Here is a 20362-nt window from a genome sequence, read left to right as displayed (position 1 = left end):
ACAGATGTACTGATTGTTCTATCTGTGAAACTGGTGTAATATCCAATTTAAATTTCGTATAAACAAGTGTGCTGGATTTTTGCATGAATATAACTACTTCTTTTTTTCGTGAAAAGCTAATATTAGCAATGTAACTTTTAACACGTGGAGCAGAATTAATTTCGATCATTAAATCAAATTCGGTTTTAACATAAATTTTTTTTATTAAGCGGTCTGATAGATCATGGCATACTTTCTTCGTAAACTTTTTGAATTTTTGCAATATCTTCAAAATTGAAGAAAATATAGTACACGAAAATTTGCTGTGACGTCATACCTTATATAAGAAATGACGTCATACCTTTTGAAGTTGCCGTCATCAAAGAAACTTTAGCAAGCTATAACTTTCTCGTTTTTTTTTTAAATTCAAAAAGTACTAAAAATCGGCTTATATTCTCTACATTAATTATTATGGATACCGCTTATAAAAAAAAAAATTGTTAAAACCGAATTGGCTTTTCTTTTGTTTGTTCTACAATTTTTTTAAGTACATTTTAACAACGTAATAACATAATAACATTTTTAAAATATATATAGAAGGATTATATCATTTTGATTTTGTTACTTCTGCACATTTCCATCGATCCCGATTTTGTTGCTTACTATCCTGACCATCGAAAAACGACTTCTAAATATACCTATCTAGCACATATGTGAAGCAACAAAATCAAAATGATATAATGGATCAAGATATTTCTTGAAAATGTTGTTATAAGGTGCTGTGCTAGATGGCGATATTACGTTTCGATCGTAGATTCCGGTTCTTTTCAAGCGTATATACAAAACTCACAAAAATTAATTAGTCAGACATAATGCCCAAACTACGCCGAATCTAAAAAATCTTTGTGCGTCGTAATAAAAGCGATAAAATATTTGTCAAACGGCATGATTCGTTATAGATGTTTGTGTCATGTCAGAGCCGTGCGATGGTAAAAGTTAAACAAAAATAAATCTAAAGTAATCCGTCGAAATATTTCTTTAGACTGGAATTTTAAAGATATTGTGCTAGATGAGATTAATTAGAGGTAGTTTTCTCATAGGGTAATGCAACGAATTTTGGAATGGTGCAACAAATTAGCAATAAAGTAGCATTTATAAACATGTTCTTGTTTTTTTGTTTTTTTTTTATTTGTTTATATGGCTGTGCTAAATTAAACTTAAGCTAACACAGCCACTGTTTTTTCCGAAATGGTTGCTGCAATAAAATCCGGAATAGAGCAACAAAATTAGCAACAAAAGAGTACTAAATTTCTGTGTATGTTTTTGATTGTGCTAAAGTGACAATTTTTAACGTATTTTAAAATAATTTTAATTTATGGGCAATTGAAAAAAATATGCAATAATATTAAAAACATTGCTAGCACATGTCTGTAATTGAAAATCATCTACGTATTTAATCGAAAGCTCTTTATATATTATCCAAGAAATCAGTGGTTGAAGAAGATGGCTTTTTATATGAAATATTTAAATTTTTTTATCATCATTTTTTACTTATCAGGAATCTATTTTATTCAAGGAGAAATGCCAGGGTGTAATTCAAATATTTTATGTTATATATAACTTTTATACATTATTCTATAGATATGTATTTCATATTTTCAGAAAAAATTTTTTATTTTACATTCTTTGTCGTATAATTATGTACCCCACCATTGGCAATCCCGAATCCGCATTCCTATTCTATATGTATTTCATATTTCAGAAAAAAATTTTTTGTTGTATAATGTATCCCACCATTGGCAATCCGACTTCCATGGCTTTCAAGGATTTTTCATACCAACTTCCTTCCAACTTATCGTCTGCAAAATAAGAGGATGTTAACAATTTGTTTTACAGCACTATAAATTAAATACATAATATATTACCTACATTACGCATATAGTGTACAAGATGATTCGGACCGTGCCAGCTGTTTTCCTCAGAAATGTGACGTCGCAGGAAGTTAGGAAAACAATTTTCATTACTAATGCACACCCAAAGTAATCATTTTGGTGATGATTTTATTTTTCCGAACAAACCGGAAGTAGGGTAACTGGGGTCAGTTTTAAAATTTCAAATAGGAACATGTGTCGAATGGGGTATCACTAGATAGAGCTTTGGGAGGGGGAAAAAAAAACCTTTTACTAAAACTTTTTTCAACTATCTCTTACAAGTTTCGAGAAAAATTCTTTTGAATTTGTGCAGTAATTTACAAGTGCTCGAAATGCCAGCCACCTTGATACACACATTGCCCAACCGTGCTTTAAGGCTGTCAGTAACTCGCAGGACTTTTTTGGGACTCAGCGACTGATAGGATCTATCATGTCGTTTCTTGTTGTTGGACGATGCTAGTAAATAATGTTTTTGGCTCGCGACGCAAACAAAGAAATCCATGGGAGTCAAGTGGGGATTGAGATGGCTATTCCACAGGTCCTCTCCACAAATAAATTTTCCTCGAAACTTGTAAGAGATAATTAAAAAAAGTTTTAGTAAAAGTTGTTTTTTTTTTTTTTTTTTTTTTTTCAAAGCTTTATCAAACGATATCCCACTCTCGACTCAGGTTTCTATTTAAAATTTTATAACTGACCCCAGTTAGTTCCGGTTTGTCCAGAAAAATTGAACCATTATTAATGATTACTTTGGGTGCTCTTTAGTAATAAAAATTTATTTCCTAACTTTTTTCGGTCAAATTTTTGAGAAAAACGGCTGGCACGGGTGATCGGAATCACTCTTTATACGTATATATATTAAAACTAATTACATTCTTCTCTGCACTTTATAAGTAACTTTTCCCAGATTTCATCCCAAGCCTTTGCGTCACGAACGACTTTTTGAAGGTAAATCACACTTTTGTCCCACAATATTCCACCCTCTTTGTCGATCTAGAATTGAAAAGTATTAAATGAAAAATGTTAAATATATATTTAAATATACTATATAGGGTGAATTATTTATAATGTTAATGACTCATAAAAATATCTCATAAAATATGCATTACATAAAAAAATGAGGACACAAGACACTATTTGTTTCATTATAAGTATAGTGCTACTATAGGTTAAACAAAGGTCAACTTAATTGTTTCAAAATGGAAATCCTTATTTTTTTACTGTTTTACATGACAATAGAGATAAAAACAAAAAATTTATGATTGACTTAAAGAAAGAACATTTGTTTTTATGATATTTTCATACGTATCTATGAAATTGTTAGTTATTTAAAAGATTCCTGAGTAAGAATAATGATTTTGTTGAATAATTTAGTCTTTGAAAATATTTAATAATAATAATGAATTCCTATTTCTTTGTTTCGAAATTGACATTAATTTTGCGAAGTGTAAGTCGCATTATAATTTAGATAAATCTTATCTATGAATTTAATTCTCTTTTTTCCTTCCCTTTCCCTCTCCTTCCCTCTCCCTCTCTCTCTCTTTCTCTCTCTGTCTCTCTTTCTTTGTCTCTCTTAAATATACATAGATATGTATATTTGTTTACATATATTTACTTACCAAATTTTTCTTTTGTGCTATACAGAAGGATAGCTCGGGTTTAGGAATCTCTGCAATATATGAATATTCTATGTGTATATTTGTATACATTTATGTATATACAGTACCGGTCAAAGTATACGTACATCGTATATACATATAGTGTAGTTTTATTATTGTGTCTATTTAAGCAAATTAACAACATATTTAATAATTATTTGTTATTTAATTAAAACACTCACTCAATAAACCCAATTCCACGGCGCATTCTGCAAACACTAAATTAAAGTCTATCAGTTCTTTGATGTCGAATACCTTTGATATTATAGTGTCTTTGATATTGTGATTTAACTGTGCATCAGCCACACACACCGTCTGAAATCCACAGAAAAGTTAATTACTTTTAAAAATATTATTTTACTATTTTTATATCAGTATATTATGTTACAATTTTTAATTATTTTACTTATAAGATGGAAAATAATTGGTGTCTGTGAAGTTGGCATATCATTTTCCAGCAGATCAAAAATAAAAGGCAGTTCTTGTCGCATGCAGTCGAGTTCTATAGTTCCTGATACTTTTTAGTAATAGTTCTGGTGATTTTACCCAAAAAACAATCGATCGAAAAAATGATCTGCTAACTTCCCGTAGCAGATCATTTCTAGCAAATCAAAAATAAAAAAGAGTTCTTGTCGCATGCAGTCGAGTTCTGTAGTTCCTGATACTTTTAATAATAGTTCTGTTGATTTTGCCAAAAAAAGTACATTGAAAAAATTATCTGCTAATTTTCCAAAATCTCGGAGTTCCGGTTTATTTAAAATATTTTTGAATAGTTCTGAGCATACTGAAGCATTTTCTAAAAAGTTCTCGACATTAGCAATGTTGTACGATTGTTTAAAAAATTAATACCGCCCAAAAACCGAGTACTTAGAGAGAATAGTGTGATATGCTGGACGAAATGTCGCAGTTGTTCCGGTTTATCTAAAATATTTCTCGAATAGTTCTGAACATACTAAAGCATTTTCCAAAGAGTTCCCGACCCTGGCAATGTCGTATGATTGTTTAAAAAATTAATACCGCTCGAAAACCGAGTATTTAGAAAGAATGGGATGATATGCTGTACGAAATGTCGCAGTTCCGGTTTATCTTAAATATTTCTCGAATAGTTCTGAACATACTAAAGCATTTTCTAAAAGTTTCCCGACCCTGGCAATGTTGTATGATTGTTTAAAAAATGTAATACCGTTCGAAAACCGAGTATTTAGAGAGAATAGGGTGATATGCTGTACGAAATGTCGCAGTTCCGGTTTATCTAAAATATTTTTCGAATAGTTCTGAACATACTAAAGCATTTTCTAAAGAGTTCCCAACCCTGGCAATGTCGTATGATTGTTTAAAAAATTAATATCGCTCGAAAACCGAGTATTTAAGAGAGAATAGGGTGATATGCTGTACGAAATGTCGCAGTTCCGGTATATCTAAAATATTTCTCGAATAGTTTTAAACATACTAAAGCATTTTCTAAAGAGTTCCCGACCCTGGCAATGTCGTATGATTGTTTAAAAATTAATACCGTTCGAAAACCGAGTATTTAGAGAGAATAGGGTGATATGCTGTACGAAATGTCGCAGTTCCGGTTTATCTAAAATATTCCTCGAATAGTTCTGAACATACTAAAGCATTTTCCAAAGAGTTCCCGACCCTGGCAATGTCGTATGATTGTTTAAAAAATTAATACCTTGAAAACAATCATTGCCAGGGTCGGGAACTTTTTAGAAAATGCTTTAGTATGTTCAGAACTATTCGAAAAATATTTTAGATAAACCGGAACTGCGACATTTGTACAGCATATCACACTATTCTCTCTAAGTACTCGGTTTTTGGGCGGTATTAATTTTTTAAACAATCGTACAACATTGCTAATGTCGGGAACTCTTTAGAAAATGCTTTAGTATGTTCAGAACTATTCGGGAAATATTTTAGATAAACCGGAACTGCGACATTTCGTACAGCATATCATCCCATTCTCTCTATTAATTTTTTAAACAATCATACGACATTGCCAGGGTCGGGAACTCTTTGGAAAATGCTTTAGAAGGTTCAGAACTATTCGAGAAATATTTTAGATAAACCGGAACTGCGACATTTCGTACAGCATATCACCCTATTCTCTCTAAATACTCGGTTTTCGAGCGGTATTAATTTTTTAAACAATCATACGACATTGCCAGGGTCGGGAACTTTTGGAAAATGCTTTAGTATGTTCAGAACTGTTCGAGAAATATTTTAGATAAACCGGAACTGTGACATTTCGTACAGCATATCACCCTATTCTCTCTAAATATCGGTTTTCAAGCGGTATTAATTTTTAAACAATCATACGACATTGCCAGGGTCGGGAACTTTTTGGAAAATGCTTTAGTATGTTCAGAACTGTTCGAGAAATATTTAAGATAAACCGGAACTGCGACATTTTTTACAGCATATCATCCCATTCTCTCTAAATACTCGGTTTTCAAGCGGTATTAATTTTTTAAACAATCATACGACATTGCCAGGGTCGGGAACTCTTTGGAAAATGCTTTAGTATGTTCAGAACTATTCGAGAAATATTTTAGATAAACCGGAACTGCGACATTTCGTACAGCATATCACCTTATTCTCTCTAAATACTCGGTTTTCGAGCGGTATTAATTTTTTAAACAATCATACGACATTGCCAGGGTCGGGAACTCTTTGGAAAATGCTTTAGTATGTTCAGAACTATTCGAGAAATATTTTAGATAAACCGGAACTGCGACATTTCGTACAGCATATCACCTTATTCTTTCTAAATACTCGGTTTTCGAGCGGTATTAATTTTTTAAACAATCATACAACATTGCCAAGGTCGGGAACTTTTTAGAAAATGCTTTAGTATGTTCAGAACTATTCGAGAAATATTTAAGATAAACCGGAACTGCGACATTTTTTACAGCATATCATCCCATTCTCTCTAAATACTCGGTTTTCAAGCGGTATTAATTTTTTAAACAATCATACGACATTGCCAGGGTCGGGAACTCTTTGGAAAATGCTTTAGTATGTTCAGAACTATTCGAGAAATATTTTAGATAAACCGAACTGCGACATTTCGTACAGCATATCACACTATTCTCTCTAAGTACTCGGTTTTTGGACGGTATTAATTTTTTAAACAATCGTACAACATTGCTAATGTCGAGAACTTTTTAGAAAATGCTTCAGTATGCTCAGAACTATTCGAAAAATATTTTAAATAAACCGGAACTCCGAGATTTTGGAAAATTAGCAGATAATTTTTTCAATGGACTTTTTTTGGCAAAATCAACAGAACTATTATTAAAAAGTATCAGGAACTATAGAACTCGACTGCATGCGACAAGAACTCTTTTTTATTTTTGATTTGCTAGAAAATGATCTGCTACGGGAAGTTAGCAGATCATTTTTTCGATCGACTGTTTTTTGGGTATAATCACCAGAACTATTACTAAAAAGTATCAGGAACTATAGAACTCGACTGCATGCGACAAGAACTGCCTTTTATTTTTGATCTGCTGGAAAATGATATGCCAACTTCACAGACACAAATAATTGAATGCATTTGTTCCATACGATAACTTTGAAGCTCTTTAACTTTGATAAAATACATATTATTTTGCGTGTAGTTTTGATACTTATAAAGTGAGAAAATTCCAGTAACATAACAGATTATTTGTAGTATATCTTTGTTCTATATTTGTTTTCTTAAATTATTGGTCTATGAATAATAACACTATTGCATTACGAGAAGTAGTCGAGGACAAGGATTTGCTATTAAGTTTAGAGAATTATATTTTAATGAGTTTTTAAATCTAGAATTTAAACAATTTTCACGATATGTAATTTTAATTGGACGCTCGAGCGGATCTTCGGAAATATGTCTAAGGATTGACTGAATCTGTGTTATGTGATGTGGTTCAGAAAAAATATTATTAGTTAGATATTACTAATTGTCAGTACTTACTACGGCAGCCAGTATACACGCGGCGAACACTAGAGTCCTCATTCTTGGTTTATCTTGGAGTGTTTTAAGACGTGATATTCGTACGTTCTTTACAGCGTTCCAAGACCACACTGATATGCCGATATTTCGGATGGGATGTATATATACATACTTAATGAAGTATGTACAAATTATAAAGCGTTAATACTGTTTGCACGTTATTTATTGCGTACTTGGTATAAACAGATCTGCTGATTGTTCTATCTGTGAAATCAGTGTAATATTCTGTTTATATTTCGTACAAATGTGTGCTGGATTTTTGCGTGCGTGAAACTACGCTATTCTTATATTTCGTGAAAAGCCAATATTTACTATGAGCAAAACAAAGCTTATAATCTATTAAGCTGACAGCCGTTTTAGCACAATCAAATAAAACATCTATAGAAATTTAGTGGTCTTTTATTACTAATTTGTTATTCTATTCCGGATTTTGTTGTTTTAGCCATTTGGCCTTTTATATATACAGATTATTTAAATTTTCTTATCGTTATCTCTACTTATCAGGAATCCACATTTGTATTCAAGGAGAGATGATATCCTAATTCAAACATTTTATGTTATATATAATTTTCATATATTTTTATATACGTATTTCATATTTTCAGAAAAAAATTTTTATTTTACAACATTTTTTGTTGTATAATGTATTTCACAAATGGCAATCCGCATTCCATGGCTTTCAAGGATTTTTCATACCCGCTTCCTTCGAACTTATCGTCTGCAAAAAAATAGGCGTTAAAAATTTGTTTTACAGCACTATAAATTAAATGCATAATACACATATTACATTGCACATATAGTATACAGGGTGATCGTGCCAGCTGTTTTTCTCAGAAATGTGACGTCGCAGGAAGTTAGGAAAACAATTCTTATTACTAATGGGCACCTATAAAGTAATCATTAGTGATGATTTTATTTTTCTGAACAAACCGGAAGTAGGCGTAACTGGGATCAGGTTTAAAATTTTAAATAGGAACATGGATCGAATGGGGTATCACTGGATAGAGTTTTCAAAAAGAAACAACTCTTACTAAAACTTTTTTCAATTATCTCTTACAAGTTTCGAGAAAAATTCTTTTGAATGATTTTGAATTGATTTACGCTGAAGGCTCGTGCGTAAATTCCGCACCCGAGAATTTTCATCTTTACACACGACTTACACTCCCTATTTTATGTTGCAAGTGCCTGGAAAGTGGTCTATCACGCACGCGTAGCGTGCGTAATGGGGTACTTTCCATGCACGTGTTGCATAAAATATATTTTCTAACTTCTTGCGATGTCACATTTCTGAGAAAAACGGCTGGAACGGACGGAGGAATCACTTCGTATATATATATATATAATATATATATATATATATATATAAAACTAATTACATTCTTTTTTGCACTTTTTTATTAACTTATCCCAAGTTTCATTCCACATGTTTTCGTCACAAACGAGTTTTTTAGCGTAATTCACACTTTCGTCCCACAATATTCCACCCTCTTTGTCGATCTAGAATCAAAAAGTATTAAATGAAAAAAGTTAAAAAATTTATATTTAAATATGCTGTATAAGGGATCTGTTTTCTATTGCTGAACTAGCTGCACTAGTTCAGAGTTTATCTATTTTACTCCATATTGGAAGGAAAAAGATAAACGCTGAACTAGTGCAGTCAGTTCAGCAATAGAAAACAGACCCAAGGTGAACCATTTTTATAATGTTAATGACAAAAATCTCATAAAATATGCATTATATAAAAAAATGTTTTAGATAAAACTTGTTTGGAATCAAAGAGGACACAAGATGACACTATTCGTTTTATCATAATTGGCGCTACTATAGGTCAAACAAGGATCAACTTAATTTTTTTTTAGATAGAAACCCCCATTTTTTATTGTTTTATATGATAATAGAGACAAAAATAAAAACTTTCTATTCGGAACATTTTTTTTATTAACGCAATTTTTTTCGAGATAATTGACTTTAAAGAAAGAACATTCGTTTCATGATATCTTTATATTACGTATCTATGAAATTATTAGATATTTAAAAGATTTCTGAGTAAGAATAATAGTTTTGTTGAATAATTTATTCTTTGAAAATATATAATAATAATGAAGGCAGGAATAATATTTTTAAAGATAAGCTTTTTCATTTAATTCTTATTTCTTTGTTTCGAAATTTTACGAAATGTAAGTTGCATTATAATTTAGATAAATCTTGTCTATGAATTTAATTCTCTCTCTCTCTCTCTCTCTCTTTCTTTGTCTCTCTTAAATATATACATATATGTATATTTGAATACATATATTTACTTACCAAATTTTCCTTTTGTGCTATACAGTAGAGTAGCTCGGGAGGAATCTCTGCAACATCTGAATATTCTATGTATATATTCTATGTATATTTATATACATATATGTATATACAGTACCGATCAAAATATATACATACATACTTATATACGTATATACATAGAGTGTAGTTTTATTATTGTGTTTATTTAAGCATATTAACAAAGTGTTTAATAATTATTTGTTATTTAATTAAAACACTCACTCAATAAACCCAATTCCACGGCGCATGCTGCAAACATTAAACGATAATCAATCAGTGCTTTGGAGTCGAATACGTTTGATGTTATAGTTTCTGTAATATCGTGATTTAACTGTGCATCACCCACCGTCTGAAATCCACAGAAAAATTAATTACTTTTAAAAATATTATTTTACTATTATTATTTATATCACTATATTATATTACAATTTTTAATTATTTTACTTATAGAAAACAACTGAATGCATTTGTTCCATACGATAACTTCGAAGCTCTTTAACATTGGTAAAATACAGATTATTTTACACGCAGTTTTGGTATTTATAAAATGAGAAAATTTCAGTAACATAAGACATTCTTTGTTGTATATCTTTGTTCTATCTACATATGATTTTTTAAATTGTTGGTCTAATAATATCTATTGCATTACAAGAAGTAATCGAGAATAGAGATTTGCTATTTTAGAGAATTATATTTTAATGAGTTTTTAAATCTAGATATTAAACCATTTTTGCGATATGTAATTTTAATTGGACGCTCAAATGGAGTTCGGAAAGATATCTAAGGATTAATTGAATCTGTGTTATGTACGGCTCGGAAAGGAGATTATTAGTTGGGTACTAATTGTCAGTACTTACGACGGCTGCCAATATACACGCGGCGAACACTAAAATCTTCATTCTTGGTCTGTCTTTTAGAGTGTTTTAAGACGTGATATTCGTACGTTCGTTACAGTATTCAAGACCGCACTGATATACCGATATTTCGGATGGGATGTATATATACATACTTAATGAAATATGTACAAATTATACAACGTTAATATTGTCTGCACATTATTTATCGCGACCTTTGTATAAACAGATGTACTGATTGTTCTATTTGTGAAACTAATATTCAATTTAAATTTCGTATGAACAAGTGTGCTGGATTTTTGCATAAATATAACTACACCTTATTTTTCGTGAAAAGCTAATATTAGCAATGTAACTTTTAACACGTTGAGCAGAATAATTCCGATCATTAACCCGTTGACTGTGTATGACGGCTATAGCCGCAAAAACAAAAGTGGCCAAGAGTGTGTTTGACGGCTATAGCCGCAACGTAGAAAAAACAAAGTAAAACTTTCTGAATTTGCTTGAAACTTGTTACTCGGGGGTTTCTGGGGTCGCTGATTACGAATCCGAAGTCAGATGTACAAAATTCAAAATAATAATAATAAAATTCCGTCTATTTTTTGTAATTTTGATCCGCCATATTGGACCCGTTATTTTGAATTTTGTAAATCTGACATCATATTTGGATTCAGAGACCCAAAAAACATAAGGGTATCAAGTTTCATAATAATCCGATAAACTTTTTTTCAACACTTATGGCCCAAATAGTAAATTTCTCTTACACAGCCAATGGGTTAAATCAAATTTGCTTTTTTTTTGTTTGTTCTACAATTTCTTTATCAATTTTTTTATTAAGTTTTAAGAAGTTTTGTTTTTAATTTTTGCTACAACAAATCATTATAAAATTATGTGGGAGTTTTTAAATAGAACTCTTTCGAATATCAATTGGTTATTTGCTTGCGCTTTATAAAGCGCAAGCAAATAACCAATTGATATTCGAAAGAGTTCTATTTAAAAACTCCCACATAATTTTATAATGATTATACTCCCCTAAAGGATGTAAAGCATTTTAAAAATAATTCAGCAGCTGTATGCTTACTATAAGAATACTTGTTGAAACAGTGGTGTAAATAGGTATAGAATTACGCAGGAATTATTTTTTAAATAAATAGAACTCTTGCGATCTATGGATTTTTCACCTCGCTGTGCTTGCAACACTTGCGTCTGCTATTCAGTTATATGTATATAATCAATGTTTTTCTAGAATGAAGTGCATAATATCTAACGAGAATAATAAACCTCTTTTTTTTGTAAAATAATGTGGAAATTGTAGATCAACAGTCACTAAAGTCTGATCAGTCTTATTTACTATGGCGTTGCCTTTAAAGCGTATTAATGTAAAAAATGCACGATAGTGCCATATGATAGAGTGGGAAGACGCTTGCGACCAGACGCCGTGGAGATACGATGGCGGATAAAGCTTAAGGGAACTCTGAAAAATCCAGGCTTACCCACCATGATGGATCACGTATTCGTTGCGCCGCGGATAAATCGCGAGCGCAGGCCATGCACTTCTTCTACGCCCTGGTACCTGTGGGCCGAAAATAATTAACGACCTTCTTACATCATCCGCTCTAAGAGCCTCGCTCGATTCCACTTGGGTATTACGCCCCCGGCGAGAAACATACAACTAACAATAACAGCGGGTAATAAAACGCGGCGAGGAACCGCGTGATATAGCGTTCCAGGGTAAACGAAGAACGGAACGCCTTACGCGGCTGCAAACCGCTGTGATTCATGTTTGCTTTTGTCAGATCGATGATCTCGTGACTCGGCTCTGCGCCGATCGATATTTCTCAAAACGCATTCGCGTACTAACTGCCAGAGGATCTACCGAAGACCATTAGAAGCGGGGGACCGTATTTTTGTGTCTAGCGTATACTTTTGCCTCTCTCGACATGTTGCGTATTTTATGTATTTTGTTATGTACGAGAGTAGGAAACGCGCGAAGTTACACGTGTCGATAATAAAAATATGCGCTATTCCGAGCCAAACGCGCGAACGCAGACATAAAAAATACATTTTTCCAGGTCATGCAGATCGCAAAAATATTGTATTATGGGCGAATATATAAAGCTTGGTAAAATTTCATCATGTAAATAGCAAGAGAAATTTTTTATTTTTATAACTATTTTTTGTTATTATTTTGTTTCAACGGTAAAAATGTTCTTAACTTTAACAGCACGAAATGCAATTTTAACTGCATATTTGCAATACTTTGCATATTTTAAAAGCTGTTCTCTTGCGTAAGCTTTGCATTTTTTTACACGATTAGTTCATTAGGATCCTGAAAAACTGAATAAAATTTACAAGACGGAAGTAACACAATATCGAATTTTATCTGTTTATCCGTTTATCTGTTGTTCAAAGTACATACATAGCAAATAACAGTAGTCATTATATATATAACGTCGCATTATTTGAACAGTTAAATTAACAATGTGTGTGTGTGTGTGTGTGTGTGTGTGTGTGTATTGTATATAAATATAAAAAGACACATACACACATATATACCGTATCCAAAATATCACTGTATCAGTGCGCTTTGATGCGAATTGCAGATATTCGCGTATATTCTCGTTATTTCAGAGTATTCGAAAAAAAAAAACAATTCTGTTTTCTACTGTCATCCCATTTTCTAATTACATGATAATTCTTGTTTGTTTTTAAAGTAAATATAATTATTTTTATAATACGTTTTTTGATCGTAAATGCTGAATTTTGAATGGGAACAATTTGAAATAATATGCAAGATGTCTTAGTAAAGGTCCATTTTTGTTCCAATTATGTTTTAAGAGTATATGTATATACGTTTATATCCCACTTACATGTATTAAAATGTTTCTATAAATGCTAAGTACGACTATAAGTAAAGAAGAAATATCTTCTGTTTCTTCTCTGTCGCTGTTAGCTTTCGTCTAGTACTATGCTTTAGGTGTACTCAAACTGTATTAATAAAGTGCATTGAAGTACGCAGGAAACAAATCATCCTCGTTAATGATTATCTCGTAGAAAAGTAATATCTCGTTATCAATCACACAGCTCGATCATTCTACTCGGCGGAGCAGAGTAATTGCCAATCGATTCTTGGTAACTTTCCGCGGAAGATCATCAAAATGAAACGACCAGACGAGCGATTGCTGATCGATCGATCGATGCGCGGGCGGACGGGTATACGTGTGACCGAAATCGATGATCTGGAAACTCGTTATCAGTGTTGTTTATTCTACGTTTATTATACGTGACGCGTATACGTGTCCCTGCATAATTAAGGAAGCGTATCGCGCGAGGAGGAAGTCACGTGCGAGGACTTACGCGAAATCGCACTTTACACGATTTTCAGCGAAGCACGTAATCCATCAGCTATCAGCTTTATATAGCCCGAGCCTATCGTTAGATCGATGTGCGTACAAGAATCGTTAAACGAGTCCATTTTTCTCGCTTTTTCGCGAAGAGCTCTTCCAACAAGAGATTTTCATGACTCTGTTGTACGATTAGCTTGATTCCGCTGAAATGGACAAATTGATAATATGTCTGTAGTCGCAGGTCGCAGCACAAAGCATTTATTCTAAAAAGTAACTTCTAGATGTTTTGCTTTTTTGCTATGTTTTTTTATTAAATTCAAGTATATGTCTCTTTTCGGCGTTATTAGCAACCACATCCATCATTGCGAATACTTTTACCGTGCTTTTTAGATGGTAACGCCATAATATCCGATATTAATTCCCGCGAGCACATAGCACAAGAAGGGAATAACGAATCACACGGCAGCGCGAGTATATCATTTCACGCTTTTTTTCTATTAGACACATTGTATCGTGTGGCGCGCACGGTAGTATCGGTTTCGCGGGACGGATGGAGAAAATATAGGGACAGCTCGCTCGTATGCGTGCTGCGCGTGAAAATTTACCGCTCCGTTGGCTCGGAGCGCAACTATATGGAAGCGCCCGGAGTATCACTCGGAAAAGAGTGTCTCTGATCGTCGCAATGGCGGAGGGGAATAAAAGGATGAAATGAGGGAGATAGAAAGGGAAGAGAGTTGGTTCTCTAGGTACCAATAATAAAGGTAACAATGTTGACCTCGCGGGTCAGCGGACTCTTGCAACGTAATCGTTAACTTCTCTCTGTCTCCGTTCCGATCTCTCGTTCTGTCCTTCCGTTTCTTTCTGTTCCCATTTCTCTATCCTTCTCTTCCCTCCGTTACTCTCTCTCTCTCTCTCTCTCTCTCTCTCTCTCTCTCTCTCTCTTTCCTGTCGCTTCTTTTCCTTCCACCGCGCGTCCCTTCTCTCTTTTTCATCCTTGTTCCGTCCTCTATTGGTATCTCCGTTCCCGCTCGCGGTGGAAGCGCTAGGTGGAACCCCGTGGGTTCTATAATAAGACGTATCCCTATCGTGTACCGTCTCGTACTGCACGTGTACCTGATTCCGCGATTGGTCCGTACCCCACAATCTGCCTCGTACGTGATCTATGTGCCTGGCTGGCTTCGTCCTCTCGCCTGCTTACCTTCCTCTTTCGCTCTATCCCGACCGTATCTCGTTGCCGCGCGAGTGAAAAAAGGCGTATGCAAATCGCGACGCAATTAAGAGTGGTAAAGCGTCGACCGGGGGTCTTTTCAATATCCACGGTACAGTGGGATTTTATCGCGTCCCGTGCACCGACGCAAGTTTTGACCGCGCAACGCCTCCGGTTCGATAGAGGATTTCAATATTGATCCTTTTCTCTGTCCAATATCGCCACGGATGAGGAAAAAAGTGTTTAAAATCTCTCATCATGTATCCCTTTTTAAAAGATATGATCTACACTGCATTTTTTAGGTTTATCATAATATTTTTCAAATTTCAATATGCTTACAATTAGCCATGTTTGGTACGTTATTTTTCATAATTGAGATTTCTATTCTGACAAATTTTTATATATTCTACAAAATTTTTCATACATTAAAAAGTCATTTTCTTAATGTTTCTTGCGTTTTTAATATTATTACGATCTTGGTTTTTGGATATGCATCTTCAAACGTCAGACATGTTTTTGTGTAAACCCGAAATATGATTATTATTATAGAAAAGAATAAAGTAAAATTTTATTTTACAAACCTCGCATATAACATGAAAGAAAAAAAAATTTTTTTACCTTAATATGAAAAAATAGAATGTTAAACATACATATTTATATATTATAATGAAAGAGTTAAAATGGGAAATAATAATAAGTTTGCGATTCACTTGTAGGCCGGAAATATCCCGGTTATTTGCATCTCTCAAAGGATGCCACTTGTCTCGTGGGATCGGCTCGAGCGAGCGGCTTGAAAGATCGAGTATTTGCGGCTGTGCAACAACGAGAATTCGCAGAGAGAGAGAGAGGGGATGAAGAGTGTTTGCAACGGTGGTAGTGACGTGGGGCCGCAGGGAAACACGCGGACGATGGAAACGCGAGGGAAATACAGACACCGTCGTAATTTAGCCCGGAATCCTTTTTTTCTTCGTGTTGCACACTCGGTTGTCTTTTCTTCCGTTCTACCCGTCGTTCGCCAGGCACACATATGGGGAGATCATCCCGCGTTATCTCTCCGAGTTCGCGTGACCGCGAGCGAGATGGAAATGGGAAATGTCGTTACGATATTTAAATTGAGAGATGTCAGACGGTGCCTCTGAGCGACGTGAAAAATAATAATGCGCCAGCGAAGAGAGAGGAAAATCTACCGCGTTTACAGTAACTCGTGCGTTTTAAAAGAGTCCACCTCTCAATTTGCGCTAGCGTATTGCGTAACGTGTAAATCTCGACACGAGCATTTTAAGCGAATTTTTTGTAACTAAGCGCGACGTGCTTGACAAGTAAGCGGCTGACTTAAAAACTCAAGCTAAGAGAAATTATATTTGCCGATGCGAATCGTGGAAGGGTTTTCTTTAGGTACCGTTCTCTCCGAGTAACATCAAGTTTTTAATTAATTTATCGTTGTACGATAAAATATAGTCCGATAGTACAGAAATTAACTGAGTGTCTCGAACTTAACTAAAATATAAACACTTGTATCGTCTGAATGTTTTCTTCCTTATCTTTTATTTATTATTTAGGAAAAATGTAAAAATCAGCTAATGTGGTTATTTTTTTTCACTACATAATCTTATGAATATACATCTCTCTTTTGTCGTTTTCCATATTTTATATTTGGCACGAAAATTTAAGCATAGAACATATTGTACTAAAATGTAATAATATTAGGTCAAGAATTTTCGATATTATGCCTGCATAATACGGCAATCCGTGCAACGCCTGACTGACCGCATGAAAATTTAATTTTTAATTTTCAATTAACGGGAAGAAGCATTCGCAATCTCTCTCGAAGAAGACGATGTAAGAGGAGAGAAGAAGCTTGGGGCTGAGTGCACTCGGCTCTCAGGCTTCACGTTTAATTGCATGCGGAGATATAAAAGAGGTAATGAATCTTTTAAAAGTCTCTAGAAAAGTTTCGGACTGTATTCTGAGAATGGGAGATCACAATTTAAGACTTAAAATGATTAGCGAAGAGTTTTTATATTATGAGGCGATTAAAGATTTTTTGCCCACAATTTCTTTCGCTTACAATAATTTTCGTATGATGTTTGACGCTTGCAAATAATTTTAGCAACAAGTAAATTTCAGAGATATTTTACGCACAATAAGCTTTTAATGAATTACAATAAAATATAGGTACACACAATTAACTTCAATCATTATCTCGCTCATTAATTATGTTTCGCATGATTATGTTAATGTGTTTTCTACGTGAACCACATTCAGTATTATCATAAGATTCACAGGGAGGGATAAATTTCTCTTTCAACGAGATTCAATAACAGACTTATAAATGATGAGAATACACTTTTGCCATTATTAGAATTTGCTCTAGAGTATTTGTACATAGAGAAAGTGTTCAATAATTAATAACATAACTGAATGACAATCTATAATATGGCTAATCTTTTATCGATTTTTGGTAACTTTATTCCTTTCTTTTGTTATTAATGGTATCGCAATTTGATTTTCTGGCTTACTTGTTTTAGCAACTTGCTAATTTAATTTATCTGATGATGGTATTTGTAGTATCTTGAAGTAACTCGGATAAAGCGCTAAGAAAGGTCTTTTCTTTTCCTTGATAGCTTATCTGTAATCCGCAGCACGTGCTAGCATGTTTGTTGGCACGTTCTATCTCCGGTAGGTCTAATGGCAATAGGAACGATTAAACTGATAACAGTATTCATCTTTGTTTTCGTGTCGTTCCTTTATCGTCTTTGTACGTGACTTTTGCGAAAATATACACTGTACAAAGCAAGTTAGTATATCAAAATAATTAGTAATCCTGATAAGAAGAGTATATGTCTGATCAACTTTGAATTAATCTTTTCATAGCTGGAACTCGTTCCATTATCATTATTTAGTTTATAACATTAATATAATGAATATAATTAATATAATTACTAAATAAAGCTTTCTCTAAATAAAATAAACTTTAATTTAACGATAATAAGATTTTTATGTTTATAAAGTTTAATTAAATACGAACTAATTTCCTAAACGTGCATTTAAATTCTGATAACTATTAAGCAAATTTATTTTTTGCACCCAACGAATTTTAATTAATTACAAAATACTGTTATTACATTTGACATACAAATTATAAAAGAAATGTTATGTTTTACTCGTGCATAATGTGCTAATTAAATTGCTAATTAATTAACGTGCACATGCAGTAATTTGATCTCGCTCTGTATTGATGGTGCTAAATGTTACAAAAACAATTTTAGAAGTTGCTATTATCATTAAGAAATGTAGAGGATACTTGTTTACCCCGTTAATCAAGTTTCAATTTTGATGACGCGAATGTTACGCAACTGTAGCATTTTATAATACACTAATCATTTTGATTAACTAAAGATTGGTGTTAAAAATTTTTGCATGGAACAAAGAGGCAAAAGGTAATCTTCTTCGCGCATGCCTTTGAAAACGAAGAACTTCTCAGGTTGCTCCGTTAATTGAATCTCGATTTATCTCTGCCGAGGTTTCTCTCGCGAGACACTCTCTTTCACAGATTCAAATCGTTCATTCGTTTCGTCTTCGCCGCTGTCGCGAGAAGCGAAGCGTTAATTACCGAAGCGCTAAACGCATCGAGAGAAATCGTCGCTATCACCTCGCACGGTAAAATAGTACGTGCTTTAATTAGAATCGCGATAGGTTTGTATGCGGACTGTGTGATCAGCTGGAAAACGTACGGATCGGGGTCTGTCTTCTCTCTCTTTTTCCCCTCTTTTTCAATCACTCTCCTAACATCTGTTTTGTTCCTCTTCTGTTTCCTCCTTCTCATTCCCCTCCGCTGTCGGCTAACTTTCACTCGAGAATCCCATCCTCCCGTTCCTCCGAGAGTAAATGCAGTCGATAAGTGATACCTTCTTGTGTCTCTACGTCTATTGGCTCCGCTCCGCCATGCGATCGCGCGCAGACGTCGGGTTTCGTAAGAGCGCGACTTTCGCAGATGCAACGGAGGCGCGAAACAAAAGCGGCAACGACTGCGAAAATCTTCGAAGTTACGTCAGATAGTTCCGACGGCTTTCCATTAGCACTTAGCGCGTCGAGTTCTTGTACTTGATGGCTCATATATGACTAAAAGTAAGGCAGATACTCTTTCTCGGAAATAAAAGGCAGACGTTTGTTTTAAAGTGAGAACATAAACGAAACGGAGAGTTGTATATGATTTGTATGTTGTGTAACCTGAGCAAATTCATATTATGTTACTCTGACAAAGGAAATTCTTTAGCAGGAAACAAGAATTTCCACGCTTACATATAGTTATATGTAGAACAGTTAAGTCAGGTTAAAACACATGTATGATTTTTTATGTCTTAAAATTATAATATTTTTATATCTGAAGAATTTGACATAGAAACTGTGTGAATATCTGAGTTGTTCAGAATTACTGTCTATTTAAAGACTGTACTCGTCAAAAGAGTAGGATCTCTACGTATTATTTATAAAAAAATGGAAATTTTTGCCTGCTTTTTCTGAATAGATAAAATATCATTTAGAAAGAAAGCAGATGTTGTGTACATAGTAGCAATATACGAGACCTATATTTATTATATTTGCAATCTCTTTCGTGTTATACTTTCATTTATGTAGAGAAACATGTAACATGGACGTGCATTCTCTCTGCTTTTTTTTCCAAATAAAGTATCATTTAGAGAGAAAAGCAGATATAGTAGTAGCGGTAATAATAACGAGACATCTATTTAAAGCCTTTACAGTGTCTTTCGTATTATTACTTTCATTTATGTAGAGAGGCACGTAACGCGCATTCTCTCTGTTTCTTCTCAATAAATATTATTTAGTGAGAAAAGCAGATATTACACATGATGGTACACCAACTACAGTAATAACGAGATGTCTGCGGCATTTATAGTCTCATTCATATTACACTTTCATTTATGTAGGGAAACACATAACGTGATCGTGCAGCGGAAGTTCTAAAGCTGCCGCGTTTGTGAATTGTAAAGGAGTCGTCATAACGGAATAATACACGGTGAGCGAACCGTAAAAACTATTAAG

At 33.7% G+C, this 20362-nt stretch overlaps 2 protein-coding genes across 2 annotated transcripts in view; one reads left to right on the top strand and one right to left on the bottom strand.

Moving 5' to 3' along the window:
• LOC139810814 (uncharacterized) overlaps positions 1-20362 on the top strand; it is a 163135-nt gene that overhangs the window by 57613 nt on the left and 85160 nt on the right. The window lies entirely within an intron of this gene.
• On the bottom strand, positions 1563-10846 carry LOC139810269 (uncharacterized). The gene is made up of 9 exons (XM_071773682.1): positions 10748-10846; positions 10113-10239; positions 9873-9928; positions 8945-9065; positions 7530-8286; positions 3748-3880; positions 3527-3576; positions 2780-2900; positions 1563-1838 (listed from the first exon to the last, which is right to left on the bottom strand). The coding sequence occupies exons 5-9, from the start codon at positions 7569-7571 to the stop codon at positions 1738-1740; spliced, it is 447 nt and encodes a 148-aa protein (XP_071629783.1). The 5' UTR covers positions 7572-8286; positions 8945-9065; positions 9873-9928; positions 10113-10239; positions 10748-10846; the 3' UTR covers positions 1563-1737.

The sequence above is a fragment of the Temnothorax longispinosus genome, chromosome 3 (genome assembly GCF_030848805.1).
Source record: "Temnothorax longispinosus isolate EJ_2023e chromosome 3, Tlon_JGU_v1, whole genome shotgun sequence".
NCBI lineage: Eukaryota > Metazoa > Arthropoda > Insecta > Hymenoptera > Formicidae > Temnothorax > Temnothorax longispinosus.
This window is presented reverse-complemented; position numbering and strand designations above follow the sequence as displayed.

Coding starts and splice junctions, on each gene's coding strand:
- LOC139810269 (XM_071773682.1), bottom strand. CDS start 7,571: ATGAGGACTCTAGTGTTCGCCGCGTGTATACTGGCTGCCGTA. Junction 3,577..3,747: donor CGTGGAATTGGGTTTATTGA/GTGAGTGTTTTA, acceptor CATATATTGCAG/AGATTCCTAAACCCGAGCTA. Junction 2,901..3,526: donor TAGCACAAAAGAAAAATTTG/GTAAGTAAATAT, acceptor TTTCAATTCTAG/ATCGACAAAGAGGGTGGAAT.